We start from the raw sequence: 26,660 nt of genomic DNA on the forward strand, positions 1-26,660 counted from the left end.
TCCGATTTCCGCTTTGGCGCCAAACACGCCCAACCAATAGAAACTCACTCCTGGGCCTCGCGGCTTACGGCGGCGGTGAAGGGACATTTGCTTCTATTGCGCAGCCGCACTACAAGACGGGGAAGTGAGGCATCCTTCCCTATGGAAGCCCCCGCAGCTAGGAGAGAGAATGGTGGACCCCGGTTTCAGCCTGTAGGCCGAGCAGAGACTCTTTTTCGAGTTCCTAGGCGCAGCTTTCAATATACGCGCCTGTTTCAAATTCCTTTTTCCGTTTGATTCATTTTTGTTTAGGTTCAAAGGGGGTTGCACTTTGAGGTTGAGAAAAAGCTCAGAAACTTGCTGTGCATTAACGTTATGACACATTTTATTTTAGTTTCGCAGTGTGCGTTTTTTGTTCGATAGAAGAGGAAAAAGCAAGTTTTATTGGGTATCTCCTGTGTGGTATGGGCTGTGACATATATTTCATTTAATTCTCACGATTAACCCTAAGGTGGCTTTTAAGACTCTTGGTACTGATTAGAAAATAAGTTAGAATTTTTTTTTTTTAAGTAAGCTCCACATCTAAGGTGGAGCTTGAGTTTATGACCCTGAGATCAAGTCATGTGCTCTACCCCACTGAGTCAGCCAGGAGACCAAAGATAACTAGCTCAAGGACCTCTAATGTAAGAGATCTTTTGATTTGAAAGCAGTCCTTTAAAAACATTTGTAAAATAGCTCTATTCATGAAGTCTACAAAAAGGGGAAATACACTAGATTAACATGAAATCACACAGCCATAATCTTAACCTACATGATTATGGACATTGTCATAACTATAGAATCAAAGGTGGAAATTATTGCTATAGGAACAATTTGTTTTATTTGGCTATTTTTTTTTAATTTTTTAAAATTTACTTTTGAGAGACAGAGAGAGACAGTGCGAGCAGGGGAGTGACATTTCCTTTGCATACTGGTCTACAGTAATGGATAATTTAGCTAAGTTTTTATTTCAAATACACAGACCTCTAGTGGACTGTGCTACAGGATTGTATTCCAAAAATTTGCCAGATCCACAACCTTCCTTTGCCATAAACCTTTTTATTTAAAAAATGGTGGTTTGGGGGCTTCCTTACCTGTACAGTGGGGACAATAGTACACATTTCTGAGAGGTTACAGCGGTTCATTAACTCCTTCAGCAAATGTTTATGAAATATCTACTATATACTAGACATTGTTCTAGACCTTGAACATAAAGCAGTGAATAAAATCCTTGCTCTCAGAGTCTATGTTCCAGTATGGGAAAATAGCAATACACAAATACAGATATACTGATGATAAATATATTAGTGAGAAGTGCTAAGAAGAATAAGCCAGGGAAGATAAACAGAGTGATGATGAGAGGGCCTGAAGGTTTTGAGTTAGTATTCAAAGAAGGCACAGACCTGCAGCAGAGAGGGAATAAGCTATGTGGAGATTGGGCCATAGGATGGGAAGAGAATTGTGGGCAGCAGAAATGCAAGTGCAAAGGTCCCAAGGGGGAGGGTGGGTGGTTCACACACATGTCACCTGCACCTCTCCTTGGGGCCTTAACATCAGCAAGGAGGTGGTGACACTGGAATAGAGTAAGGTGGGGAGATACTGGTGGCTAAGGCCAGAGTGCAGGCTGGAGGCAATGTCAGGTAGGACCCCAAAGGCCCTTTCATAAGCTTTCTGGTTTTTTTCCAGTGAGATGGGGAACCATATGGGTATTTTGAGCAAACAAGTGACAGGACTGGACCTGGGTCTTTAAAAGACCTTTCTGACAGCTGAGTTAAATAGACAGAAGCGGGCAAAGGTGGAGGACCACTTACCAGAAGACCACTTATGGTAAGAAGTGGTTGGATCCTGGATAGATTTTATTTTTTTAAGTTTATTCATTTATTTATTTATTTTGAGAAAGAGAGAGAGAAGGAGAGAGAGAATGAGAATGAGTAGGGGAGGGGCAGTGATGGAGAGAGAGAATCCTAAGCAGGCTCCACACATGATAAGAGCAGGAAGAGCAGAGCCCGACTTGGGGTTTGATCTCACAAACCATGCTATCCTGACCTGAGCTGACATCAAAAGTGTCTGATTGACCCTTCTGGGCGCCTGGATGGCTCAGTCTGTTAAGCGTCTTACTCTTGGTTTTGGCTCAGGTCATGATCTCATAGTTTCATGAATTCGAGCCCCACAAGGGACTCCAAGCTGACCATGCAGAGCCTGATTGGGATTCTCTGTCTCCCTCTCTCTCTCTGCCCCTCCTCCACTTGCACTGTGTGCTGTCTCTCTCAAAACAAATAAATAAACTTAAAAAAAAAAGTAGCTGGTTGAGCTGCCCAGGTACTCTGGATCTGGGATAGATTTTGAAAGGAGAGCTGATAAGGCTTGGTGATAAGACACATAAAAAGGGAGGATTCAAGGATTTGGCCTAAGGAAATGCAAGTATAAGGTTACCATTCCTGAGGTGAGGAAGGTTACACAAGGAGTTGGGGGCTGGAAGAATTGGGAGCCCAGCTATGAACATAGTAACTTTAGATGCTAATAGTATATCAGAGTGGACAAGTAGACCGTTAGAGGAGCCTGGGGTTTAAGGAACAGGTGTGGACTAGAGATACAAATGTAGGTGTCACCAGTGTAGGGTGGTATTTTATTAAAGACTACTTAGAAAGCCAATGTGGTATATTGGGGAGCAAGAATTTCCTGTCCCTTTTAGGTCCTTCTAGTTGTACTAAGAATCAAATTAATAGGAGACAGATTAACAGGAGAAAACAGCTTCCTATGTAGAGGAAATCCACACTGACATGGAAACACGAAAGACATACAAAATAAGGTATATTTATTATCCTGAACTAAAGAGAAGCAGCCAAAGCTGTAAAACCAAATTTGTGAAACTACTCTTTTCTTTGTAAGATGAATTGAATTAGTTTACTTGGGTTCCATAAGTGTAAATTTATCTTTGAAACTGATTTTTCCACCCCTCAGCTACGTTTTTCGTTTTAAAGACTTTATTTTTAAGTAATCTCTACACCCAACTTGGGGCTGGAACCAACAACCCCAAGATGGAGAGAGTCTCAGGCTCCGCTGACTGCACAACCTCGGTGCCTCTCCCATCAGCTATTTCTAACTGCTTTACAGACATCTAAAATCAAATCAGGTTTTTAAGAGGCAAATTGCCTAGTTGTTTAAGTAGGTCAGTTTTCCTATGTTCAGCCCAAAAGTTAACAATCAAATTATCTATACACTTATCTTAAAAAAAAAGTACCTGAAAATATATTTTAAGTCTTATGGGAAAAGTTATAAATCATGAGAATGGTGATTTGTTACCTTTTGCTTTTGGTTCTTATAAATTATTATAAGAATATTTCTGGTTGGTTCATTAAGATTGGGTTTCCAGCATTAGAGGAAAATCACAAAGCCTGGGGAAGGACGGGAAGGAGCCAGCTTTCCGCTGTGGCTCTGGATCACTGGGTGCTCCCTTCCAGGTCGGCGTCCTTTCACTTTCGGGTCACTATTTACTGCAAGATCGGGTTCATTTACATATGGCGCTGAGCACTGGGCAAAACCGGCCCTCCCACTCTCCCGGGCCCAGCCTAGACCCCATCCCAGCAAAACCTGCCTCTTGGCGCTGCTCGGATCGTGACGCCCTGCACGGCTTCGCCTACCCTACTCCAAGATGGCTGCAGGTCGACGCTGGGAACGCTGGGCCCACTCCCCGCGGAACTAGGGGCGGGGCGGGGTCGACAGGAGCCCGGCGTTGATTGGCTGGCGCCGCCGACCTGGTCTCTGGCGCTGGTGGGTACCGTAGGGCGCCGCGGCCTGGGGCTGGGATGCTAGGGGCTGCGGGCTCCCGGCGGCAGCGGCTCTTGTGAGCTGCAGCGACTGCTGCGCAGGTGGGCAGTGAGGGCAGAGGACGCCGTCGGCGGCCGGCCGTGTCGGCCGCGGGATGAGGAAGCGGACCGAGCCCGTCGCCTTGGAGCATGAGCGCTGCGCGGCTTCGGGCTTGTCCTCCGGCTCGGCCGCCGCGGCGCTGGACGTCGACTGCCGCTTGAAGCAGAACCTGCGCCTGGCGGGCAAGGGACCGGCGGAGCCGCGCTGCACCGCAGACGCGGGCATGAAGCGGGCCCTGGGCAGGTGAGGCGCAGCACGGGGGTGGAGTCCCCTTACTTAGCCCGCCCGTAGCCCCTAATGCCCCCGCCCTTCCATAAGTTTCTCGTCTGCCGGAGCGCCCTACACGTACCCTCCACCCTCCGGTGTCCTCTTCTGATCCTCCTCTAAACCTTTCCTTCGCCTAGCTGGCAAGTGCAGTCCTTGGGCATCCTTTCCTCAGGTACCTGCCTGCGGGAGCGTCCCCGACTACCCTCTTTATCCTCCTGGTGTCCTCATCTGGCCCTCCGCAGAGCTCAGTCCTGCGCCCCTACCCTTCCCAGGTGAGCTAGTGGGACACCCTCAGCGACCAGCTGGAGCAGCATTTTCCCGGGGGTGCGGCCGCGGGCAGCCACGACCCGCGTGGGAGAGTAGCGGAGGGGGTCTGAGGCGTCCTTGGTGAGGCCCCTGGAAGCTCGGCATGTAGAGGTGGGACGCGGAAGGGAGTGCTTCAGACCCAGAGTGTTGGGATCCTTCCCCTCGAATTTCCTGCAGTGAACTCAAAACTGAGCGCCCCTCTTGCTGGACTGGTGTGCGTGGAAGCTTACCTTTCCCCGGTTTCTCACTTGGTAATTTTTCTCGGGTAACTAGTTGTCAGAAGTGGCATTCTCTGCTCAGAACTGCCAGACGACCTTTGGGGGAAGGTTAAATTGTCTGCTGTGTCTAAGGGCCGGAAAGGATACACTGCATTGGAAGGAAACCTGTCGTGCTTGAGATTTGTCTACGCGAGTATTTTCCTGGGGAATCTCCGTAGAGTCCGGAAGTCTTTTGATAATTTGCGTTCTCCCTCTGAGTAGGAAATGAATACATCAAGGTAAAACTGATTTCAGAATTAAGATAGGGTATTTCATAGGGACAAATCTTCCCATACTCTGGCTTCTTAATTATCTGGCTGTTTGTAGAACGTATCATTGATGACAGTTTTGACAGCTGGATGTTTTCATGGTTTCAGGTGTTTTTGTAGAGTCATATATTTTTGGGGTCAGCTGGAATGCCCTTAAATGGCACTGGCTACTTCAATGTGAAATATTCATCCAAATAGTCCTTAAAAATATCAATTTCGTTGCCTAAAGATCATGAAATTGAAAGCATGACTATTTGGATAAACAAAAGAAATAACTATTTGGATAAACAAAAGAAATATTTAATCTGAAGGGAGACTTCAGCATTTCTATGTTATTGCTTAAAAAGTCATGAAATTATTGTCTCCTCTAAATTAGTAGTACACATTTTTGCCATAAATATGGGCAGGGACTGACAGTATTTTTGTTTTTGTGTAAGCAGCAACTTATGTAATCATACTGTTTCTAGTAGTTTTTGCAGTTCTCTTGGATTTTCCAGGTATAATATCATATCAGTTACAAATAAGAATTTTGTTCTTTGGTTTGTACTTTTTATGTCTCTTACTTCTCTTTTCTTTGATTGCATTGCATTTCCAGAACAGGATTAAACACTAGGAATGATACTAAGTATGCCTTTACTAAGGGGTGTGTTGCTGTTTGTTTTTTTAATCAAAAATGGTTGTTGAATTTTATCAGATGCCATTTTAGCATCTGTGAAATTATGTAGATGTTCTTCCTTGACCTGTTAATATGAATTAGAGTAACAGATTTTATATTATTGAATCATTATATTATCAAATCATCAGTGAAAACTTTGTTAATGTGTAGCTAGGGTCTCTTAATGTTTTACTTAGTAATTTTAAATCATCATTTGAGAGACTAATCTGTAATTTTTTATTTTATTTTATTTTAGAGAGGAGGAGAGAGAGCATATGAGCCAGGGAGAGGGGCAGAGGGAAAGAGAGAGAGAGAGAGAGAGAGAAAGAAAGAGAGAGATCTTAAGCAGTCTCCATGTTCAGCTCGGAGCCCCACAATAGGGCTTGATCCAATGACTTGGGGATCATGACCTGACCCAAAATCAAGAGTTGGAAACCAGCCAATTGAGCCATCCAGGCGTCCCTGTAACTTATTTTTAATGCAATCTTTATTAAATTGTTTTAGTGCTTTCTATAGCTTTATTAAAAGCTTTCTCTTTTTCAGAGCTCCTGGGTGGCTCCATCAGTTAAACATCTGACTTTCGCTCGGGTCATGATTTTGTGATTTGTGAGTTCAAGCCCTGTGTTGGGTTTTGTGCTGACAGCTCAGAACCTGAAGCCTGCTTTGAATTCTGTGTCTCCCTCTCTCTCTCTCTGCTCCTCCCCCATTCGTGCTCTGTCTCTCAAAACTAAATAAATATTTTAAAAAATCTTTCTCTGCTTCAGACAGTTTAAGTACTTTTGAAATGATTTGTTTCTTTAAATTTTGGTGGAATTCCACTATAAAACTAAGCCTGGTGCTTTTTTAGATTTGCTGTTTCTTTCTGGGTTTAGTTTTGGTGATTTACACATTCATAGAAAATCATCTCTTTATCCAGCTTTTTCCTCTGTATCTAGGGCTGTTACCTTATCTTGTTCCCTAATTTGTGTGCTTTTTTCCTTTTTTTTCCATTGATTAAGACTTGGTAATGGTATATCTACTACACAGACATACACTGAAGTAGATTTTTTTTTCTAAAGAAAATTTTTTTATTAGTTAAATCTAAAAGAATAGGATGCTGCTGAGGGTTCTGGAGAAGTAGAGAGAACATCTTCTGTCTGAAAGTGGTTATTGCACCCTCTCCTGTTGCTGCCCCTGGCAGGAATGTGGCCCTAGGTTGGCCTGATCATCCAATCTCTCCAGAAGAGTAGCTGGGTGTGTGTGTGTGTACGTGCATGCGTGTGTATACACTCAGACTTTGTAAACACTGGCAACTAATTCAGATAAAAACAGCTTTGGAATAAAATAAATACTTTTGAGGGAGAGAGAGGGCTAGAGAGCACACAGGTTAACAAGGGAGGGTTAGAGAGAGAGGAAGAGAGAGAATCCCAGCACGTTTCCCACTGTCAGTGCAGAGCTTGACATGGGGCTTGATCTCACAAATGGTGAGATCATGACCTGAGCCAAAATCAAGAGTCAGATGCTTAAATGACTGAGACATCTAGGTGCTCTGGACTGGTCGTTTTTAAAGGTAAATGTTTATCTAACATATACATTGACCTGCACTCCCTGGGAGGAGGGACTAGATATTAATTTTGTACAGTATCTTGTTATTTTTGGCAAATGAGGGGTTTGTAGGTCTTTCCTGTTTCTTTTAGTAACTTAGGTTTTCTTGGGACTATGCCTTGAAGGCCTCAGTGCTCTAATTTGTACCCTATGAAGGTGGTAATGAGATATATGGGTCTTTGTGTTTCAATGAACTCGTCTTTATCCTTCCACTCCCATCTCATATGTGGATCTGTCAGTGACTGGGATCAGTGGGCTGCACAGGAGGTTTCATAGCCTGTGATCCTTGCATGTAAATACAGGATAACAGAGGCATTACCCGTGGTTCTTCCTTGACCCAAAGGAAGGAACCTCATCCAGCAGCGAATGGCTCCACTATAATCCAGGAAGGCAGTGGCTGAGGTAAAGGCTGGTCTCCTTTAACATCAGTCTTCCTGAACTCACCCTAGAAGTTTTGCTGTATGGTATCTCTTTATCGTTTCTTTATACACTAAGAAGGTGAGAGTATATTCTGAGGTACTTTTGGTAGTTAAAGTCTGCTTTTTTTTTTTTTTAGTTCTCCTTCCGCTCCCCCAGAGTACAGTCTATACCTGGATGGTGATAAGCAATGGGGCAGGCTTTGTTTATGGCACCTGGGCTGGGGCCCCTAGCTGGGTCCATCTTTTCCCAGTTGTGGTTTATCTTATTAAGGTCACACTCCAGTCTTGGACCCAGGACCCTAGGACCTGGTTGGTACTTCTCTCATGTCTTCTTCTTTGTTGAAACTTCATGCCCTATATCTCTGCTTACTTTCCAGTTCCCTTTTAGCCAGTGTGTACTCTCCCTTCTCAAGGGAGTATCTGTCTTGCACAGTAAATAGGAAAACACCGCTCATATGTGGAAGATACTTTTAAGTAGATTAAGTAAGGTCCTGAAGGCATTATCATGGAGTTGGCCTTGGAAAGAAGCATAAAAGATGGGTCATATCGTCAGGGTTATGCTGACAGCAGTGGAGACAGGCTGCCTTTCCAGACTCGTGATCCTCCTCCTTCTCCTCGCACATGGGTACTTTTCTTTCCAAAATGAAGTCTACAGGAAAAATTTTTACTGTAATATGATCTTGAAAACTGACAGATTAAGTTAGGACTCTTCTCCCAGAGATGACGCCACAGAACTTGGTGTTGGTGGGTTTGTGCTTTGCCAAAGGGCTCTTTCAGCACTGGGAGTGGGTAAGTCATTTGTCTTGTCCTGAACTGAAGGCCAGGATGGGGAGGGTCAGGTAGGGCAGGTGATACCGACACAGGTAGAAACGGGAGCTGGAAGCTTTGACTCGGATGTCCATTTAACCAAAAGACCCATTATTTGAGCTTGGTCTGCATTATAGTATCATTTAATATTTTAGAGGAATGCTTGCATGGATAACACAGCCTTGAGTGAGTGTTTTCAGATTCTGTGACTTGGGGAGAGTTGCTTAACTTTCTGAGTTTGTTTCTTTTTCGGTGATGTGGGAATAGAAATACCTTCCCTATAGGCTTGGGGTGAAGTTTGGGTGTAAGCTGGGTGCATGAGGATTGCTCAATCAGTGGCACCTTCTACTTTGGTCGTCTCATGGTTATTACTAATACTAGTAGTTGGGGGTACTGAGAAAGCTCTGTTAACTTAGATAAAAGGAATTTATCTCCCCTCTTCCTGACAATATGTCTTCTCAGCCAGTTGTCGTGCTTGTAGTTATCATCGTGATCAGTGAACATATCTGTGGGTATTAGAACATTTATACTGGTACTGTTTGGTATTCAACACTTTTTTCACCAGTTCACTTAGCAGAGTTTGAGTACCTTTTAGGTACAGTAACTCTTCCAAGTCCTGAGGCTGCAGCAGTGGATACAGATCACATCTTGTGGACTTTACCTTCCTGTGAGGGAGGCAGATAACAAACGATAAGGCCTTGCTGCATCAGGTGTTTGGGGCTGAGGGGAAAATAGGCTGGTAAGGAGCGCCTGTGGTACGTGCATAGTCTAGATGGCAGGAGGCCTTTCTGATAGTGGACAATTGAATAGAAGCCACTGGCTTCTTTAGAGTGGAGGAATGCCTTGATGTGACATATGTCATTACCATGTCATTCGTACTGCTGTGACAAGGACAGACTGGAGGGCCAGAGGGAGCAGAAGGACCAGTTAGGAGTCATCCAGGCAACATGATGGAGACTTGGGCTAGCAGTAGCTGTGGAGGGGAGAAGTACTGCATTCTGAGTCTGTTTTGGAGGAGATGTCAACAAGGTTTGTGGGTGGATTAGCATGAGAGAGTGAGGATGGTCAGAAGTGCTTCACCAGTTTTTTCTTGAGCAGCCAGAGGCAAGGAGCTGCTATGTTCTGAGATGGGGCAGCTATAGGAAGAGCAAGTGCTTTGAGGGATGATGAGTTTGATATAGGCATATCAAAGTGTCTCTTCTTGCAGATGCGGTAGGTTGGAGGAGCTGGAGTTCGGGGCAGTTAGGCTGACTTTTGACCATTAGCCTGCAGAAGGTGCTTAGAGTCATGATGGGGGTCTGAGGGCTGAGTTCTGCGTCCTGGGCGATTAGGCACTGGGGAAAAGAGGAGTCCTAGAAGGAGCGAGGGAATGGATTGGGAGGAGGGCTAGGGGGAAGGGTCAAGGGAACTGTGTGAGGAAGCTTATTGCAGAGAAAGTGTGATCTGCTGTTGGATTTGATGATGTGGAGTTGAGTGGTTGACAAGAGTATGCAATTGGAACGGTGGGGGTAAGAGTCTTAACAGAGTAGCTCAAGGGAGAGGTGGAGGGAAGAAATGTAGATAACTTTTTAAAGGAGTTTTACAATAAAAGGGAACAAAGATGAGCGGGATAGCTGGGGTGGGAGGACTCTTCTGACCAGTTCTGTTAGAGCTTGATGCTGTGCTTAGTGGGATGGTCCGATAGGGATAGACTGGCCATGTGGATGCTGGTGGCATGGTGTAGCACCCTAAGGCTAAAGTGTAGGGTCAGGAAGGCAGGCCAAGGGTGCTGCAAAGATTGCCGGTAGGTGGTTAGATCTGGGGGGGGGGGCATGTTGGAAGTTGTCTTCTGCATGCTTCTGCTTTCTCTGTGAAATAAGAACAAGGTTGTCCACTGAGGGGAGATGGGGTAGAGGCACTGAAGTTCTTTCTTTGCACTTCACCAGGATAGTCCTGTTTCTTTTTTCTTGATCTAATTAGGCTGTTCTAGCATATTTGCTAAACATTAATGCGAATAATCTTTCTGATATGCAGTGTTTCAAAAATGGCTTCCATGGGAAGTCATTTTAGCTGTGAGCTGCATGTCAGAAAAGTCATGCTGTGTTTCTGCATACTTGAGAGCTGCCTGGCTTCAGGGGAGCATGAGTGGGAGGACACTAAGTCCGCAAGGGTCCTGCACACATCCTCATGAAGAAGGGGTTACAGCTGCGTTTGAGGTGGAGATGGGAAAAGGAGCAACATGAAGTGAGGTCAAGATAGAGTGATTGTGTGGAACTCAGGCAGAATCCTTACCTCTCAGGTTTTGCCAGTACACAAATAACTGTTCCTAAATAGACTCTGTCTTGAGATGGTACTTGTAGACTTGAGTTGTGTTAATATCTGTGTTCTATTTACCAACTAGTGAAGTGTTCTAAAAAGTTAAAAGAGGGTAGGGTAGATGGGTGTCAATGTGAGAAGTTTCAGAAGAGTAAGACTCTTAGTTTTGCAAAGATGAAGGCAGAGAAGGAGTGTCGCTGAAGGAATATAAGCAGATCTCAAGAATGCTAGACTTCTGAGTCTGTTCTTGAATCTTGAAAGAAGTTGCCCTGAGCTTTAGAGGAAGAAAAGAAAGTTCAAATTGTTTTCAGTTCTTATCAAACTTGTGGGATCTCCATGCAAGGTTTAGATATATTGATTGAACTATTCACAGTGGGAGGGGAAGAATGTTCAGGGTTGAAGCGGGTCATTTTGAATCAATGCAGTAGTAGTTGCAGTGGTTTAGGTCCCTCAGAGACATATATGGCTTTTAACCGTTATCTTCTTCTAACAAAATGTACAACAGAGACTTCCCCCCTGCTCTCCCCCTACCGTTTCATCTTTCATCCTTGACTTGTGCCATTCCTGTCCCCAGAAGATCTTTTTGCTACCTGAAAATGGCCATGTCAGTGGTGGGTGCCCATAGATTATTTTATTCACACAGCTACAGCTACACAGTTATCATACTTCAGTTATTGGTCAGATGCATGCTAGGCACTGAGAACATAAAGATGGAAGGAAACAGTACCTATTCTCAGGGAGTTCATTGTCTGTCAGTTTTTACTTGTGAGAGCCATCAGCTCTTAGACTCAAATATTTTAATGATGTCTACAGTAAAGACAAAATGTAGGCATGGATGGAAATGGTTAGTCTGATCTCACTTTTGTTCTTTGTTTTTCTGACATTTTTTTGGTGCCAGTTTATCTTTAGAGAATCTCATCTTTTAGGCTTTCATTTCATTGACAGGATGTAATGCATCCTTTCAATGCATTACTGGCTTACCAAGGTTTCTGTAGATACAAGAAAAGAAATTCTCAGTTTGGGGACACACCACGCTTCTACAAGGCATATCATGGCAGAAACTATGGGATGGAAAATAAGAAGACTGGACATTTGTGGGGCACCTGGGTGGCTCAGTCGGTTAAGCAGCTGACTTCAGCTCAGGTCTTGATCTTACGGTTTGTGAGTTCAAGCCCCACATCAGGCTCTGTGCTGACAGCTCAAAGCCTGGAGCCTGCTTCAGAGTTTTTGTTTCCTTCTCTCTCTCTGCCCTTGCCCTACCCCCTCTCTGTCTCTCTGTCTCTCAAAAATAAATAAACATTAAAAAGATTAAAAAAAAAAAGAAGACTGGACATTTGATATTTGGATTAGGGTTCCAGCAGAAAGGGACTGTTACGCTGGTGTAGGCTGGCTGAGAGCCTGCCAGTACTGCTGCAGGGCCTCAAGAGAAAGCACATGGGAGATTCTGCAGGGACCAAGGCAGGGGTCTCCAGGTGTGAAGCCACCCCAGAGGATGGTGGTCGCCATGGCAGAAGGCAGTCCTCAAGAAACCCACTCTCTCTCCCTTTGTTCCTCTCATTTAAATTTTTGTTTCTTTACAAAAGTAATAAATATTTCTCTTTTTTTAATTTCTATTTATTTATTTTGAGATAGAGAGACAGAGTGCACATGTAAGCAGGAGGATGCGCAGAGACAGAGGGAGAGAAAGAATCTCAAACAGGTTCTGTGCTCTCAGCACTGAGCCCGATGAGCGGCTCAATCCCACCAACCGTAAGATCATGACCTGAGCCAAAATAATAATTTGGATGCTTAACAAGGTGCCCCCTAATTAGTAAAGCTTTTTTAATAAAAAATTAAAACAGAAGATAATGAGAAAGTAGAATCTCCCTGGATAATTACTGTTAAAAATGTCACATATGTTGAGAATATTGCTTGCATATTCTCAACATATGGTTGAGATGGTTGAAAGGATAAAGAAGATGTATATATATACAATGGAGTATTACTTGGCAATGAGAAAGAATGAAATATGGCCTTTGCAACTATATGGATGGAACTAGAGGGTATTATGCTAAGCAAAATTAGTCAGAGAAAGACAAATATGTGACTTCACACATATGAGGACTTTAAGGTACAAAAGAGATGAACATAAGGGAAGGAAAGCAAAAAACAGGGAGGGGGACAAAAGATAAGAGATTCTTAAATATAGAGAATAAACAGAGGGTTCGTGGAGGGGTTGTTGGGGGGATGTGCTAAGTGGGTAAGGGGCTTAAGGAATCGACTCCCGAAATAATTGTTGTACCATATGCTAACTAACTTGGATGTAAATTATAAAAAAAGAATAAATTATAGAAAAAAATAAAGCAAGGCAGTGTTAAACAGAAGGCAAATTACCCAAAATAGAGTCATGCTAATCCCTACATCGCCAAACCAAGACCAAACTTAATTACAGCTTCGGCCCCCCTAGAAATGGAATCTTAAACTACTCTATCAGGAATCACCTAATCAGTAGTAGCAAGGTAATCTGCCTGTCAGACCCCTGCCATCCCATAAAGGAAAGTTACCAGGCAGTAATCAACCTGCTTTTTTGCTCAATGAAACCTTGCTCACTCCTGCCTGTAAAAGCCTTTCATTTTGCACGGCTCCTCTGTACTCCTTTCTGTCCATTGGATTAAATGCTGCCTGACTCATGAATCATTGTATAAAGCCAGTAAGATCTTTAAAGTTCACTCAGTTGAATTTTTGTTTTTTTGTAACAGTAAGTAATGCAGTTGTGTGTAAAGCACCTGAAAACAAGCTGTATGATAGTGTAAAACATTTTTGTCTCTGGCAGGAGAATAAGGCCTTTTCACAGCAGGACAACTCTGCCAACATCCTCATGATTTTTTGTTTTCCTCTCTGGGAACAAAGAGATATTTATGGACTGCACTTGTGTATTTTTAAAAAATTCTTTGCTAATGTTTATTTATTTTTGAGAGAGAGACACACAGACGGTGAGCAGGGGAGGGTCAGAGAGAGAGGGAGACACAGAACCCGAAGCAGACTTCAGGCTCTGAGCTGTCAGCACAGAGCCTGAAGCGGGGTTGAACCCACGAACTATGTGATCATGACCTGAGCTGAATTTGGCCGCTTAACCGACTGAGCTACCCAGGCACCCCTGCACTTGTGTATTTTATTAAAGCCTTAAAGTTTTCCAATCTGTTGTGAAATTACCCCCAATACTGACTGTGTTCAAATAAGATTTCGAATATTATTCTTCAGGCTTCCACGTGTGAACTGACAAGAATTTATCCAACTATTAGTCTTGGGGAATGAATCTGGCTTTACTTTTTTGTTCATTCTGATATAAAGAGATAATATATATGTTATATATTAAATGTATATTTTATGTACAGTTGACCCTTGAACAATGTGGGAGTTAGGGGTATGCATCCCCATGCAGTCAAAAATCTGTATATAACTTTTGACTTCCCCAAAACTTAACTACTTAGAGCCTACTGTTTACCAGAAGCCTTACCGATAAACAGAAAATTAACACATATTATATATATTATATACTCTATGTATGTTGTATACTCTATTCTTACATAAAGTAAGCTAGAGAAGAGAAAATGTTATTAAGAAAATCATAAGGGGTGTCTATATTAATATCAGTATATTTCAGAGTATATTTCAGAGCAAAGAATATTATCAGCGATAAAGCAGATCATTTCTTAATGACAAAAGGATCAATTAATCAAGAGGACATAACAACTTTAGGGGTGCTTGGATGGCTTAGTTGGTTAAATGTCTGACTTTATTTCAACTCATATCATGATCTTATGTTTTATGATTTCAAGCCTTGCATGGCGCTCTGTGTTCATGGTCTGGAGCCTGCTTGGGATTCTCTCTTTCCCTCTTTCTCTGCCCCTTCCCCCCAATAAATAAATAAACTTTTTTTTTAAAAGGGCATAACAACAATGTTTGTATATGTAATTGACAGAGCTTCAAAATATGTAAAGCAGTTTAACTGATTAAGTTAAAAACAGTAAAAAAAAAAAAAAGAGTGAAAACATTTGAGAGGTGAATAACGCGCTTTGTGTGTGTGTGTGTGTGTGTGTGTGTGTGTGTGTGTGTTTATTTTTGAGAGAGACAGAGTGTGAGCAGGGGAGGGGCAGAGAGAGGGAGACACACAATCCAAAGCGGGTTCCAGGCTCCAAGCTGTCAGCGCAGAGCTGGACATGGGGCTGGGACGGATGGACCATAATAAGATCATGATCTCAGCCAAAGTCAGATGCTTAACTGACTGAGCCACCCAGGTATCCCTGAACAACACACTTTTGAATAAACCAGGAGTCATGAAGGAGATCAAAGAGGAAATTACTGAATGAAAATAAAGACATGTGTATGCTCCTAAGGCATCCTGGGAGAACTTACAACACTAAAGATCTGTAGGAAGGAAGAAATGTCTTCAATGATTTCAGTTTCCATATTCAGAAACTAAAAAACAAAATGTACAAACTAAACCCAAAGTGAAAAGAAAAAATGCATATAATAAAGATAAAAGCAGAAAGCAAAGAAATAGAAAACAAAAATATTAATGTTAATAGTAGGTTTAATCTGTAATAGGCAAAAACTGGAAACAGTTCAAATGCCCATCAGCAGGTGTGTATGAAAATGAATTGTGTAGTTCTACAGTGGAATATTACTCAGGAATCAACAGGAATTGGGTGCTTGAGTGGTTCAGTTGGCTGAGTGTCCGACTCTTGATTTTTTGGCTTAGGTCATGGTGATTCCAGAGTCTTGGGATCAAGCCCCACATCGGGCTCTGTGTTGAGCCTGGAGCCTGGTTAAAATTTTATGTCTCTCTCTCTCTGCCCCCCTCCCTTGCTTGTACTCTTTCTCTAAAAAAAAATTTTTTTTCACTAAAAAAAAAAAAAAAAAAGAAGTTGGAGCACAGAGGGTATTTAGAGCAGTGTAATGATTCTGCATTATACTATAATGGTAGATACACATCATTATACATTTGTCTAAACTCTTAGAATGCACAATACCAAGAGTGAACCCTAAAATGAATGGATTCTGGATGATAAAGGTGTATTAATATTGCTTCATCAGTTGTAACAAATGTGCTACTCTCTGCTGGGTGCTGATTATAGGGTAAGCTGTGAAGATGTGTGAGGCAGAGGTATGTGGTAAATCTCTGTACTTTCTGCTCAGTTTTGCTGTCAACCTAAAACTGCTCTAAAAATAAGGTTTTTAAGGGGAGATATAGGCAACAATGAATGAACAAATGAATCTCAAAATAATTATGCCAAGTGAAAGAAGCCAGACAATAGAAATTCTGTGTATATGAAAGTATTCTGTAGATGCAGATAGCAGATCTATGATTGGGGTGTGGAGTGGGGTCCAGAAAAGGGCAGGAGGGAAGACTTAAAGGGGCAAGGTGAACTTGAGGTGATGGGTATGTTCACTGTCTTGATTGTGGTGGTTTCAAAAGTGTTTATATGTGTTAAAACTGATATAATTATACCCTTTACATGTGTGCAGTTCATGTCAATTGTATTTCAGAGCTGTTCCAAAAACAAAACAGATGTTACAGAGCTTTTACATGAGCATTTTGAAAAAAAAATTTTTTCCCCCAGCTTTCATTCTCACATGTGTTCTTGCCACCACCTGGAACTTCGGTGGGTTTTGCTGCCACCATGGTGCCTTTGGAATTCTGAGCATAGTCAAGTGATCTGAAACCCCGAGGAGAAAAACCAGGGAAGCTGAGAGTCAAATTTCCATACTAAAAATTTTCTGGGTATCTTCCCAGTGAGGATTTGGTTGAATGGGAAGATGGCGCCACACTTAGAGGCCTAGGACCTGAGCTCCTTCCCCAGCTGAGGCCTTACTTTGAGCAGGCTATTTAATAGCTATGAGCTTAGTTTCCAGATCTCTATATTGGGAGTGTTATCTGTCCTGCCTACTTCACTGAGCTGTACTAACATTGCAACAAGATCCTATTGGTATTATACAAGAATTAAGTGGTATAATGCATTTCTTTCTCTGTCTACTCACCTTGTCTACTTTTTCTGTTAATTTAAAAGAAATTTATAGGAGACACCTATTTTACATGTTAATTTGTTTTTCCAGTCAGTGTTCATGCTTTATTTGAGATGTTAAACTACCTACATTGCTAATACATGTTCAGTCCTAGTATTTTGCTTTGTAATGCCACAGGTTTCACAACTTTTTGCTATGAAAATAGGTTTGGAAAGCAGGTAGTTTCTTGTTCTAGTTGTTAAAGAGTACTTAGTTCTTTTCTGATAAACAGTTCTAGAGCCAGACAAACAGAATGCTTCGTGAGTGAACAGCTAAATGAAAAGGGAGCTATGTTAATTTCCAAAATGAGACAGCCTTTTGGAAATATTTTTTATTGTGGAAAAATACATGTAACACAGTTCACCATTTTACCCATTTGTGAGTGTATAATTCCAAGGCATTAAGCAAATTCACAAGTGTAGCCATCACTAGAACCTTTACATCTTCATGAGCTGAAAATGTACTTATTATTATAACATTAGCTCCCCACTCCCAGGCCCAGTCCCTGTCGACAACTGTCAAACTTTCTGTCTCTAAATTTGGCTACTCTACGTTCCTCACAGAAATGGAATCATAGAATATTTGAACTTTTGTTTCTGGCTTATTTTAGCATAATCTCTTCAATCTCATCCATGCTGTGACATATGTCATGATTTTCTTTTTAAGGCTTAGTAATACTCCATTATATGTACATACCCATTTTCTTTATTCGTTGAGATGGTTTTATTTTTATTAGAGATGAAGAAAAAATATATAAATTACCTTCTATGCTTGCACTATTAATAAGGTAGAAAAGCAGTGTATTAAAAAAGAAAAGAGAGGGGCACCTGGGTGGCTCAGCCAGTTGAGCATCTGACTTTGACTCAGGTCATGATCTCACAGTTCATGGGTTCAAGCCCTGCTTCGGGCTCTATGCTGGCAGCTCAGAGCCTGGAGCTTCTTTCTGATTCTGTGTGTCCCTCTCTCTCTGCCCCTCCCCTGCTCATGATCTGTCTCACTCTGTCTCACAAAAATCAATAAATGTTAAAAAAAATTAAAAGAAGAAAAGAGCAGTGTACTGATTTTTATACTTTCCTACCATTAGCATTAGCTCTTAAACCATCAAAAATACAGGACCGGGGCACCTGGTTGGCTCAGTTGGTGGGGGTATGGTTCTTTTTTTTTTAATTTTTAATATTTGTTTATTTTTGAGAAGGAGAGAGAGCCTGGTGAGGGGTGGAGAGAGAGGGAGAGAGACATAGAATCTGAAGCAGGCTCCAGGCTCTGAGCTGTCAGCACAGAGCCTGATATGGGATCTCAACTATGAGATCATGACCTGAGCCAAAGTCTGACGCTTAACCGTCTGAGCTACCCAGGGACCCCTGGAGTGTTTGACTCTTGATCTCAGACTTAGGAGTTTGAGTTCCATGTTGGGTATAGAGACTACTTAAAAATAAAATCTTAAAGAAAACAAAAAGAATAAAGGAAAAAAAATCCAGGACCTATGCTGTCCTGACCTGGGCCAGGAAATACAAAATCCCATACAAGATGCTAAGAAGATGTCATTACACTGGCCCCATTTGGGAGATGATGCCAGAAGATTATAACCAATACTACTTCCGTAAATGAAAGAGAGGATACAGGAATAAGGTCCCTGAAATGAGATCTAGGGGTTTCTAGAACCAGTTTTGTCCTGAAGTCAGGTCCTTCTTAGGTACAAAAGTAGACAAGAAACAGGACCATAGCTGCTAAGAGGAAGGCAAGGAAGATGGAGGAAGCCCATGGTGCCATTTCTGAGGAGCAGGAGTCCCAAATACTGACTTGGGGTCCATAGAATTTTTGCACTAAATTTTTGCTATGTAGAAGGCAAATGAAGCAATAAATACAGTGTAGAGAATATCTCATAAAGGTAAATTTATATAGCATTTGAAATCTGAGACAGTGTCCTTTCTAATTTTTTTGGTGTTAAAATGTTCTCATCAGATTAGCTAGTGTGTGAAATCCTTGGTAAAATTAAAAACTTGACAACACAACAGTCTTCATTTTGCAGAAAATTTTACTAGCTCATGACCTACAAAAATCTAGGAGCCAGTACTTTTTGGTGGTGGTGGGGGAATAGGGAGAGAAAGAAAGGGTTGGTTGGGAGGAACCATTTCTGGAGGTGAATTGAGTCTGCTGCTGACCGCAGGTGATAACCATTCTTAATGAAGGCTGGTCATAGTGAGATCCAATGCATGGCCACCATTTAGGTGCAGCAGGCAAGTACCGGTCTGCCTACTTAAATGCCAGTGTTGACCCAGGGGGCCTTTTTGTAGGAGCCAAGGCTACCTCTTGGTCTTGGTCCACAGCGTCTCAACAGTAGGAAGGCTGTGTTTGTGGAGCTTTTAAAGTAGCAGTCTTCCTAATGAGCCCACATCACTTGTATCCCAGACTCCCCTGTCTTTCAAAAACAGTGTCTGGTGAGTTGGTGTTTACTGGTGATAGGTGGAAGTAGAAGGAAGGTGAAGGAGAGTTTAGGGGCAGAACAACTTCACAAAGAAGTGAAGACAAGGAAAAGGGAAGAGTCAATCAAAGTAGGCACAGGAACAATTAGTAAAAATAACATTCAGTACTTTGTACTACATACCATTCTCTTGAGTATTTTACATATATTAACGTAGGAAATGTTCACAACTACTTTATGAGGTGGGTGCTGTTGACCCAGATGAGGAAACTGAGGCACACAGTCTTTAGCTTGCCTGTGGTCACACAGCCATTGCAGGTAGAGCTGGGCTTAGGACTTATGCTCTAACCACTGTGCCTCTTGCCTTTATTGGGGCTGTCTCTCATATACATACTGAATATTAGGAAAAGGAAATATCACGGGTTGAAAATACTCTGGGCAAGTGTCATGGGAGGGAAACAGTGCTTTAACCAGCATGTTGCTTTCCTTCACTGACCACATTCGTGACCCAGGTGCACTGCTAAGGGGTGGGCTTCCCTTGGGTTGATGGCCTCCTTTGGGACCTTCTCAGTAACTTAGCACCTCCCACCTAGTCAGTTTTCGAGTGTCTGGCAGCATCTGGGTACCTGCTGCAGATGCTATGGGGAAACCAGAGGCCAAGGAAAGCATTGCACGAAGCTAACTGTGTCAGCCCCTTTTGGCTCTCTAATGAGTGATTTTGAATCATGGGGATCTTTAAGTCATCAACATGAGGGACCATGCACATTAAAGGGTGAATCTGCCAGGGCATCTCTAGTCAATTTAAGTAGCAATTTCTGTGTTATCATTATATACTGTTTTAATAAAATAAAGAATCAGGAAGCTGAGGCTTCTTGAATAGGAAAGTCAGAAGTGTCAGGGAGGGCAGGTTCACTTAAATCTAAAAATAGTTCTGTGTTAAAAATTTACATGCGGCTCTTTTAAAGAGCAAGTTTTTCCATTGTGAAGTTGTAAAGTGGCTTACTTTATGTATTTTGTAAGTACTGTGCATATACATTTATATACATACATTCACCCTGTGGGCACGTCTCTACTGCTCACTGAATTTGCAGTTTGGGACCTTGCCCATTTGAAGTGACCTATGGTCTGAAGGGAGTGATGTGTGACTCTTCCAGGTAGAAGCATTTTACAGCAGGTTTGGGGTTTTTCATGCCCTCTTTCCTAAAGCCATTTGTGGAGATGGTGACATTATAGAGTGGTGGAGCCGCCTGAAAAGTTACTGAGTGACAAGGATCAGTGGAACCCCCTGCTAACCTGTGCTGGACACATAGCCAAAACAAGAAATAAACTATACCTGTGTGCTGCTGGATTTGGTGGTGGTTTGTTATTGTAACACAAATGTGTTACAAATCCTGCTAATGTATATGTGAAATCTTTGTTATTATATTAAGGAAATACATGTAAAATTTTTTTTTAAATACCAGAGTATCTGCAGTAAGTTCTCTTTGTTCCACTTCTTCTTCCCTGACATGAACAGTTCCTTCTAAGATTAAAAGCCTTTCCACCCCCTACCGTGTCACTGTCTAGACACCCATTCTTTGTTCTTAACAACTGCATGTCATCCCAGTGTACAGGTGCCCTGCCCACTTTTCTAGAGCTAGAAAAGCAGTATACTGTGAACTATAACTTTCATATATACAAAACAGCAATTCGTTGTGAAGTATAATGGAAGAGAAGACAAAAAAAATTAATAATCCTGTAAGGATGCTTAGGAGAAACTATGCAGAATCTGTAAGAGGAAGACTTTTAAAACATTCCCAAAGCTCACAAAAATAGGCTTGAACAAATGTAAGGACACACATGTTCTTGAATAGGAAAGCCTAATCTCCCTAAGTAAGATTATTTATTTAACAGGATTTCACATAAAAATGCCAGCCTGTTCCTCTTGGGTTCTACATAAGCTGATTCTGAAGTTCATAGGAAAATGACATGTAAGAGTGCCAGCCAGCAGCCCTCTGGAGAAAGGAGGATGGTGTGTGGAGATTGGGCCATGCTGCAGTGCTCTGTTTTAGCAGTGTGGCAGTAACTTTGAGTGGCAAGTCAATGAGGACAGAAATTCTAGAAATAATCTCAATTACACTTAGGAATTTAGGGTAAAGGTGGGATTATTAAATGAGCAGGATCAAGATTGATTTAGATTTTTAATAAAGGGTTTGGAGACAACTGGTAGCCATTTGGAATAAAATAAATCTGGATCCACATCTTAGCCCATATATCAGAATCAATGTTCAAAAGGATCAAATGTAAAAATGAAACCAAGAAGTACTGAAAGAAAAAATGAGTGAAATTCTTTATAGTCTTGAAATAGAGGTCTCTCTAACTAGAACTGAAATTTGAAGTTCCATTGAAAGATTTTATTTATTTATATTTTTAGAAGCTATTTTAAGTAATCTCTGCATGACATATCTAATAACAAAAGAACTTATTTGCAATTAATATAGATGACCTATTCCCCTAATAGATAATTTCAAGGAATTGAAAAGAAAAACATCAAAACCTATGGAAAAAAGTGCAGAGGGCATGTATAATTCATAGAGGAAAAAAATATAACCCTTCATTATGTGAAAGGGTGCTTAGCCACACTCATTCATGATTAGGAAAATCAAATTAAAACTACACCAAGATACAGGGGTGCCTGGGTGGCTCAGTCGGTTAAGCATCCAACTTTGGCTCAGGTCATGATCTCTCAGTTCCTGAGTTTGAGCCCTGCATCGAGCTCCATGCTGACGGCTCAGAGCCTGGAGCTGCTTCAGATTCTGTGTCTCCCTCTCTCTCTGTCGTCCCCCTCTTGCACTTGTGCGCTCTCGCTCTCTCTCTCTCTGTCAAAAATAAATAAACATCTTAAAAAAACTACACCAAGATGCTATTTCTCACCTATCAGATTGGCAAACCTACATCTTCATCAACCACTTTTTTAGTGAGGCTTTGAGGAAGGCAAGGGATTTGTGAGAGTAGTCTCTTATAGATGCATGTACTTTTTGATCTAAATATTTCCATCCTAGGACCATCCTTTGTGCACTTGCACTGCCAGAGTCCAGCTCCAGCACGTCCAGGGGTCCCTGAAGGATGGATGGCATCAGCATAAGAGAGTAATGAGAGAGCTACAAGATTCTTGATCACCAGACAGGCATCTCTGTTTTGTCTGCTTTGGTGTCTCTTTTTATTGGTCAAGCAATAACATGACATCAGAAAATAGAAGAAGTTTTTTACAGTGACAAATTCTTTATGATAAGATGCTTTAATCATTGAAAGTGTACAGAAACAAGTTTTACGGAAGTATTTTTTTTTTTTAGAACCATCCCATTCATTCTTGGCATCAGTCCCCCAGATTAAGAAAGTAACAAATCTGTCTTATTTTGTATGGGTTGGTTTTTTTGCCAGTAATTATGACTTTGTTTTTTAATTAATAAGTTACAACCAAATCATGTAACATACTTATAGGGAAGTCAAGTAAATTTTATAACCAAGAATATAACAGGATGTTTTTAGTAGAAAACAGGATAACATATATATTATTTAAGTTAGTAAAGCTAAGATTAAAGCATAGGTTAAGTTGTATATAAATAGGCTAGAAGTTACTTTGATTGGCTCATTAACTACAAGAGAAAGAATGCTTGTTAACAAGTTGCTTGAGAAAGCCCTTTTATTGATGCAAGCACAATGGGGGCCCTATGTGTGCTGGCCTTGTACCTGGGTCTCCCACATTCTTATCCATCCTCATAACTGAAGTCAGTATAAGGGAGGATAGAATGGAGACTTTGGGAAGGGACTATGTTTTGTCCTTGTTTTCTATTTCTTATCTCTAAATTAGGCTCCTTTTCTCCGAGCCAGACCTAAATGCAATTCTTGTGTTTTTAACCCCCTTCAAATCTATGTTTCAGGTCTGCAAGGCTCGTTAGAAGAGCATTTTGTTAAACATTTATAGTGTTTTGATCTAAAGTCTCTTATGCAGGGACAGGAAAATGTTTTTTCTTATGGGGTAACTGTATGGGGAATATCGGTTTGATTTGGAACACTGTAAGGCCTAATTAATGACAACAGGCTTATTTTCAACATGAGCAGTAGTAGTAGAAGGAGATACCAGTTTCACCTCATGGCAGGAGCTGTGCAAATGTCTGCCATTTCCTCGCTGTGACTGTGTCATCCAGCTAGGCTGATACGGCTCCCAGCATTGCACATAAGAAATTATACAGAATGGTTCAGTGCATTTACTCTTTGACCGAAACATTTCCATCTTAGGACCATCCTTTGCGCACTTGCACATAAAAAATTTTATGTGTACAGAATGGTTCATAGTGGCATTGGTTGCTGGAAACCACTGAATGTTCAGCAGTGAGAGACTGGGTTAATAATAACCTGTGCTGTATCAACCCTTTGCACAAAAGCTATAAATTGATAATGGAGAAATTGCCTGGATATGTTGTTGAGAGAGAAAAATCAAGGTGCAAAATAGTTTGCGATGTGTAGTATGCCAACTTTTGTATGGAAAAAAAAGTCAGGGGGAGGGAAGGAATGAGAACATGTACATATATTTGCATAAGGAAATGCTGGAAGGATAAATAAGTAGCAAATAAAAATTACTATCTGAGGATGTGGCGGGGCAGGATGCATGGACACAAGGCGTCAGTGAAACTTTGTATTGTTTTATGGTTTTAATGACTTAAACATATGACCTCAAAAAATTATTGGTGAGCTGAGAGTAAAACTGAGCATGCAGGAATATAATCTTGTATGAGTTAGGATGACATTAGCTACTTTAACAAATCAGTAGGACAGCCAGACACCCATCACTTGACTCACCTTACATTGGTGAGCTCTGCTCATGTAGCCACAGCTCTAGCCCCAGGTGGGCTGTGAATGTAGTCCCAACAGGGTAGGCATCTCCCACCACCACCTCTACCCTAGGGGAGGGTGAGTGCAAACTTTTGGTGCTCTGTCAGCTGTCTACACTATAGACCCTAACTTTATAAGACATAGTAAATATGGAATTGAGCTTGTACAGACATACTACGTTAGTACATTGACAGTGGCTTGTTTAGGATCATGTGATATCAAGTGATTTTTATTCTCATTTCAATACCTTTTTGGCAATTTGCTAATTTTCTACATTTATCTGTTATCAGGGAGGACATAAAGCTATGAAAAAGTAATTCCTGTTGAATATTGCAAGTATATTCCCTTTTCCCTCTCACAGAACGTGTTCTAAAGCTGTTTTTTATACCTTCATATTCCAGTTGTTTTATTGACAAGTCTGCCATCTACTGAACTTAAAATTAAATCTTGATCAAATACAACAGTCTCATCAACCAACATTATAATGAAAAGTAAAATGTTGATCAGTGATTTATTTACTGCCTGACATAACAGTAGATGTTTGATAGGTATTTGGTAAATGAGTGGAAATCAAGTGAAGAAATAAGACTTTACATCTGCTCTTACCCCTACTCTAAAATATTATTGTAACTGTTGTAGATATTGTGGAAAGATAAAAAGTTAAAAGATAAACCTGTAAGGAAGAGCCAAAATTATCATTGCCTGCTTGCAGATAATAATAGGAGTTTTACCTATCTGGAAAACTCCAATAAAAATCAACTAGAAACTTCTCAGAAGTAATGGACCTCAGCAAAATTTTCAAATGCAAAATACATACATACATACATACATACCACACATACCATAATAACTTTCTTATATGCTAGTAACGAATCACTGTGAATATGTAACTGTAGTATAGAAGCAACAAAAAATATATAGGGTCTAAGGAGTAGCATAAGAAATATATAGAATGTTTATCAGAATTATTTGACTTTATTGAAAGCTTAACATAATACTTGTTTAAGGGGAAATACGTACTTTGTTTTTAGATGAGAAGCTACAATATTGAAAAGATGCTTCTTTCCCAGATAGATTTAATGCACTTCTGCCCAGATTAGTCTGCCTTAATTGCCCTTTAGGGAAGGGAGGATACAAGGCCATGATGAGTCTTGGGAATATAGGGCTTCCATGGTTGCAAACAGAGCGAGCCGTGGTGTAGATCAGGGCCTCCACATTTGGCACAAGGACAGTTAGAGGTATGAGGCTGCCCTACATTTTTTGCTCCTGAGCACACCATGGCCCATCTCCAGCTTCTCTCTGGCAGCTAAGCAGGAAGGCTGGGGCCTCACAATGTGCTTTTCTAAGCTTTCATGTATTTCTTCCCTTTTTAGAATACCTGGCCCTCTGCAGTACAGAAATCTGTGTGTCTTTTGCAGAGAATGAACCTTTAGCCTTTTGGTGGGATAGGACAGTAACCCTACTCTGATTAGTGAAGTGGGAGTCACAGAGGGGTTTTTCAAATTGTCCTTCTGGTTGGGGTTCCATCCTGAGCCCCTTCCACATGTGCCTAGAGCCATTGACTCACATGTCTTATGTCCCTGAGTGCTGCCTTTGGACATTCCTGGAGGTGTCAGCTGAATTCCCAGGTGTTCTGCTTTTCAGCTTCTAAAATGTTGATGTCTCTCCTCTCATTCTATGCTTTTTACAAACTATATTGTCATTTTATTGCTGGTTTAGGAGGGAACAGTTAAATCTTCCATCTTTAGCCATTTAGGTGTGTTCCAGCTGGCATTTTAGATGGAGAGAAATTATTGGGTGACAATGTAGGATATAAACTCAGAAGCCTTCCTCCCACCATGTGCCAAGATACATCCCACATGGATTAATTGTGAAGTTCCAAGCCCTAAAAAAAAAAATGAGAATATTTATTCAGTCTCAAGATCAGAGAAGAACATCTACCCATAAAGTAGGGGAAGAAATCATAAAAAGGCTAATACAATAAGAATACATAAAAATTAAAAATTATCCTATAATTGGGAACAAGAGGCACAGCACAGGGAATATACTCAATGCTACTGTAGTGACATTGCATGGTGACAGATGGGAACTACCTATGTGGTGAGCCCTAACACATGGAGATGTTGAATCACTGCTGCACACCTGAAACTAATGTAACATTGTGTGTTTATTTAAAACATTAAACATTTAATTAAAAATTCTATAATGAAAAAAGATTCCTAATAAAAAGACAAATAATAAGTAGAGGGAAATGCTTTTTAATATGTAAAATGTCAGACAAAGGGGTAATATCCTTAATAAATTATTGTAATAGGAAAGTCCCAGTTAAATTGCATGGCCAGGGAGACATTGGGGCGAGTAGCCTTGAAGCTGAGACCCGGAGGAGGCACAGGGCTTGGGGGGGAGCGGGGAAGCACTTAGCCTGTGCAAGCAGCTGAAAAGAGCTGGAAGATCAGCAAAGAGCAGCAGCATGGGTCATATGTTCCAACCAGGCTTAAGGGGCAGTGATAGGACCAAATTGTATTTGAAAAAAAGTCTCTCTGGCTTTGTAATAGGAGGGTGGCAAGGTGGAATATT

The 26,660-nt window shown here is 41.4% G+C and overlaps 1 protein-coding gene across 4 annotated transcripts in view; it reads left to right on the forward strand.

The window, feature by feature from the left end:
- Positions 1 to 3,765: 3,765 nt before the first annotated feature.
- ABHD12 (abhydrolase domain containing 12) overlaps positions 3,766 to 26,660 on the forward strand; it is a 70,980-nt gene continuing 48,085 nt past the window's right edge. For 2 of the 4 annotated variants that reach the window (XM_029916789.1, XM_029916787.1), the window contains exon 1: positions 3,767 to 4,128. In XM_029916789.1, the coding sequence (XP_029772649.1) occupies positions 3,941 to 4,128 (188 nt within the window). In that variant the 5' untranslated portion in view covers positions 3,767 to 3,940. Of the gene's footprint in view, positions 4,129 to 26,660 lie in introns of all 4 variants that reach the window. The other 2 variants (XM_029916790.1, XM_029916788.1) reach the window with 2 other exon arrangements.

This window comes from Suricata suricatta, chromosome 12 (genome assembly GCF_006229205.1).
Source record: "Suricata suricatta isolate VVHF042 chromosome 12, meerkat_22Aug2017_6uvM2_HiC, whole genome shotgun sequence".
NCBI lineage: Eukaryota > Metazoa > Chordata > Mammalia > Carnivora > Herpestidae > Suricata > Suricata suricatta.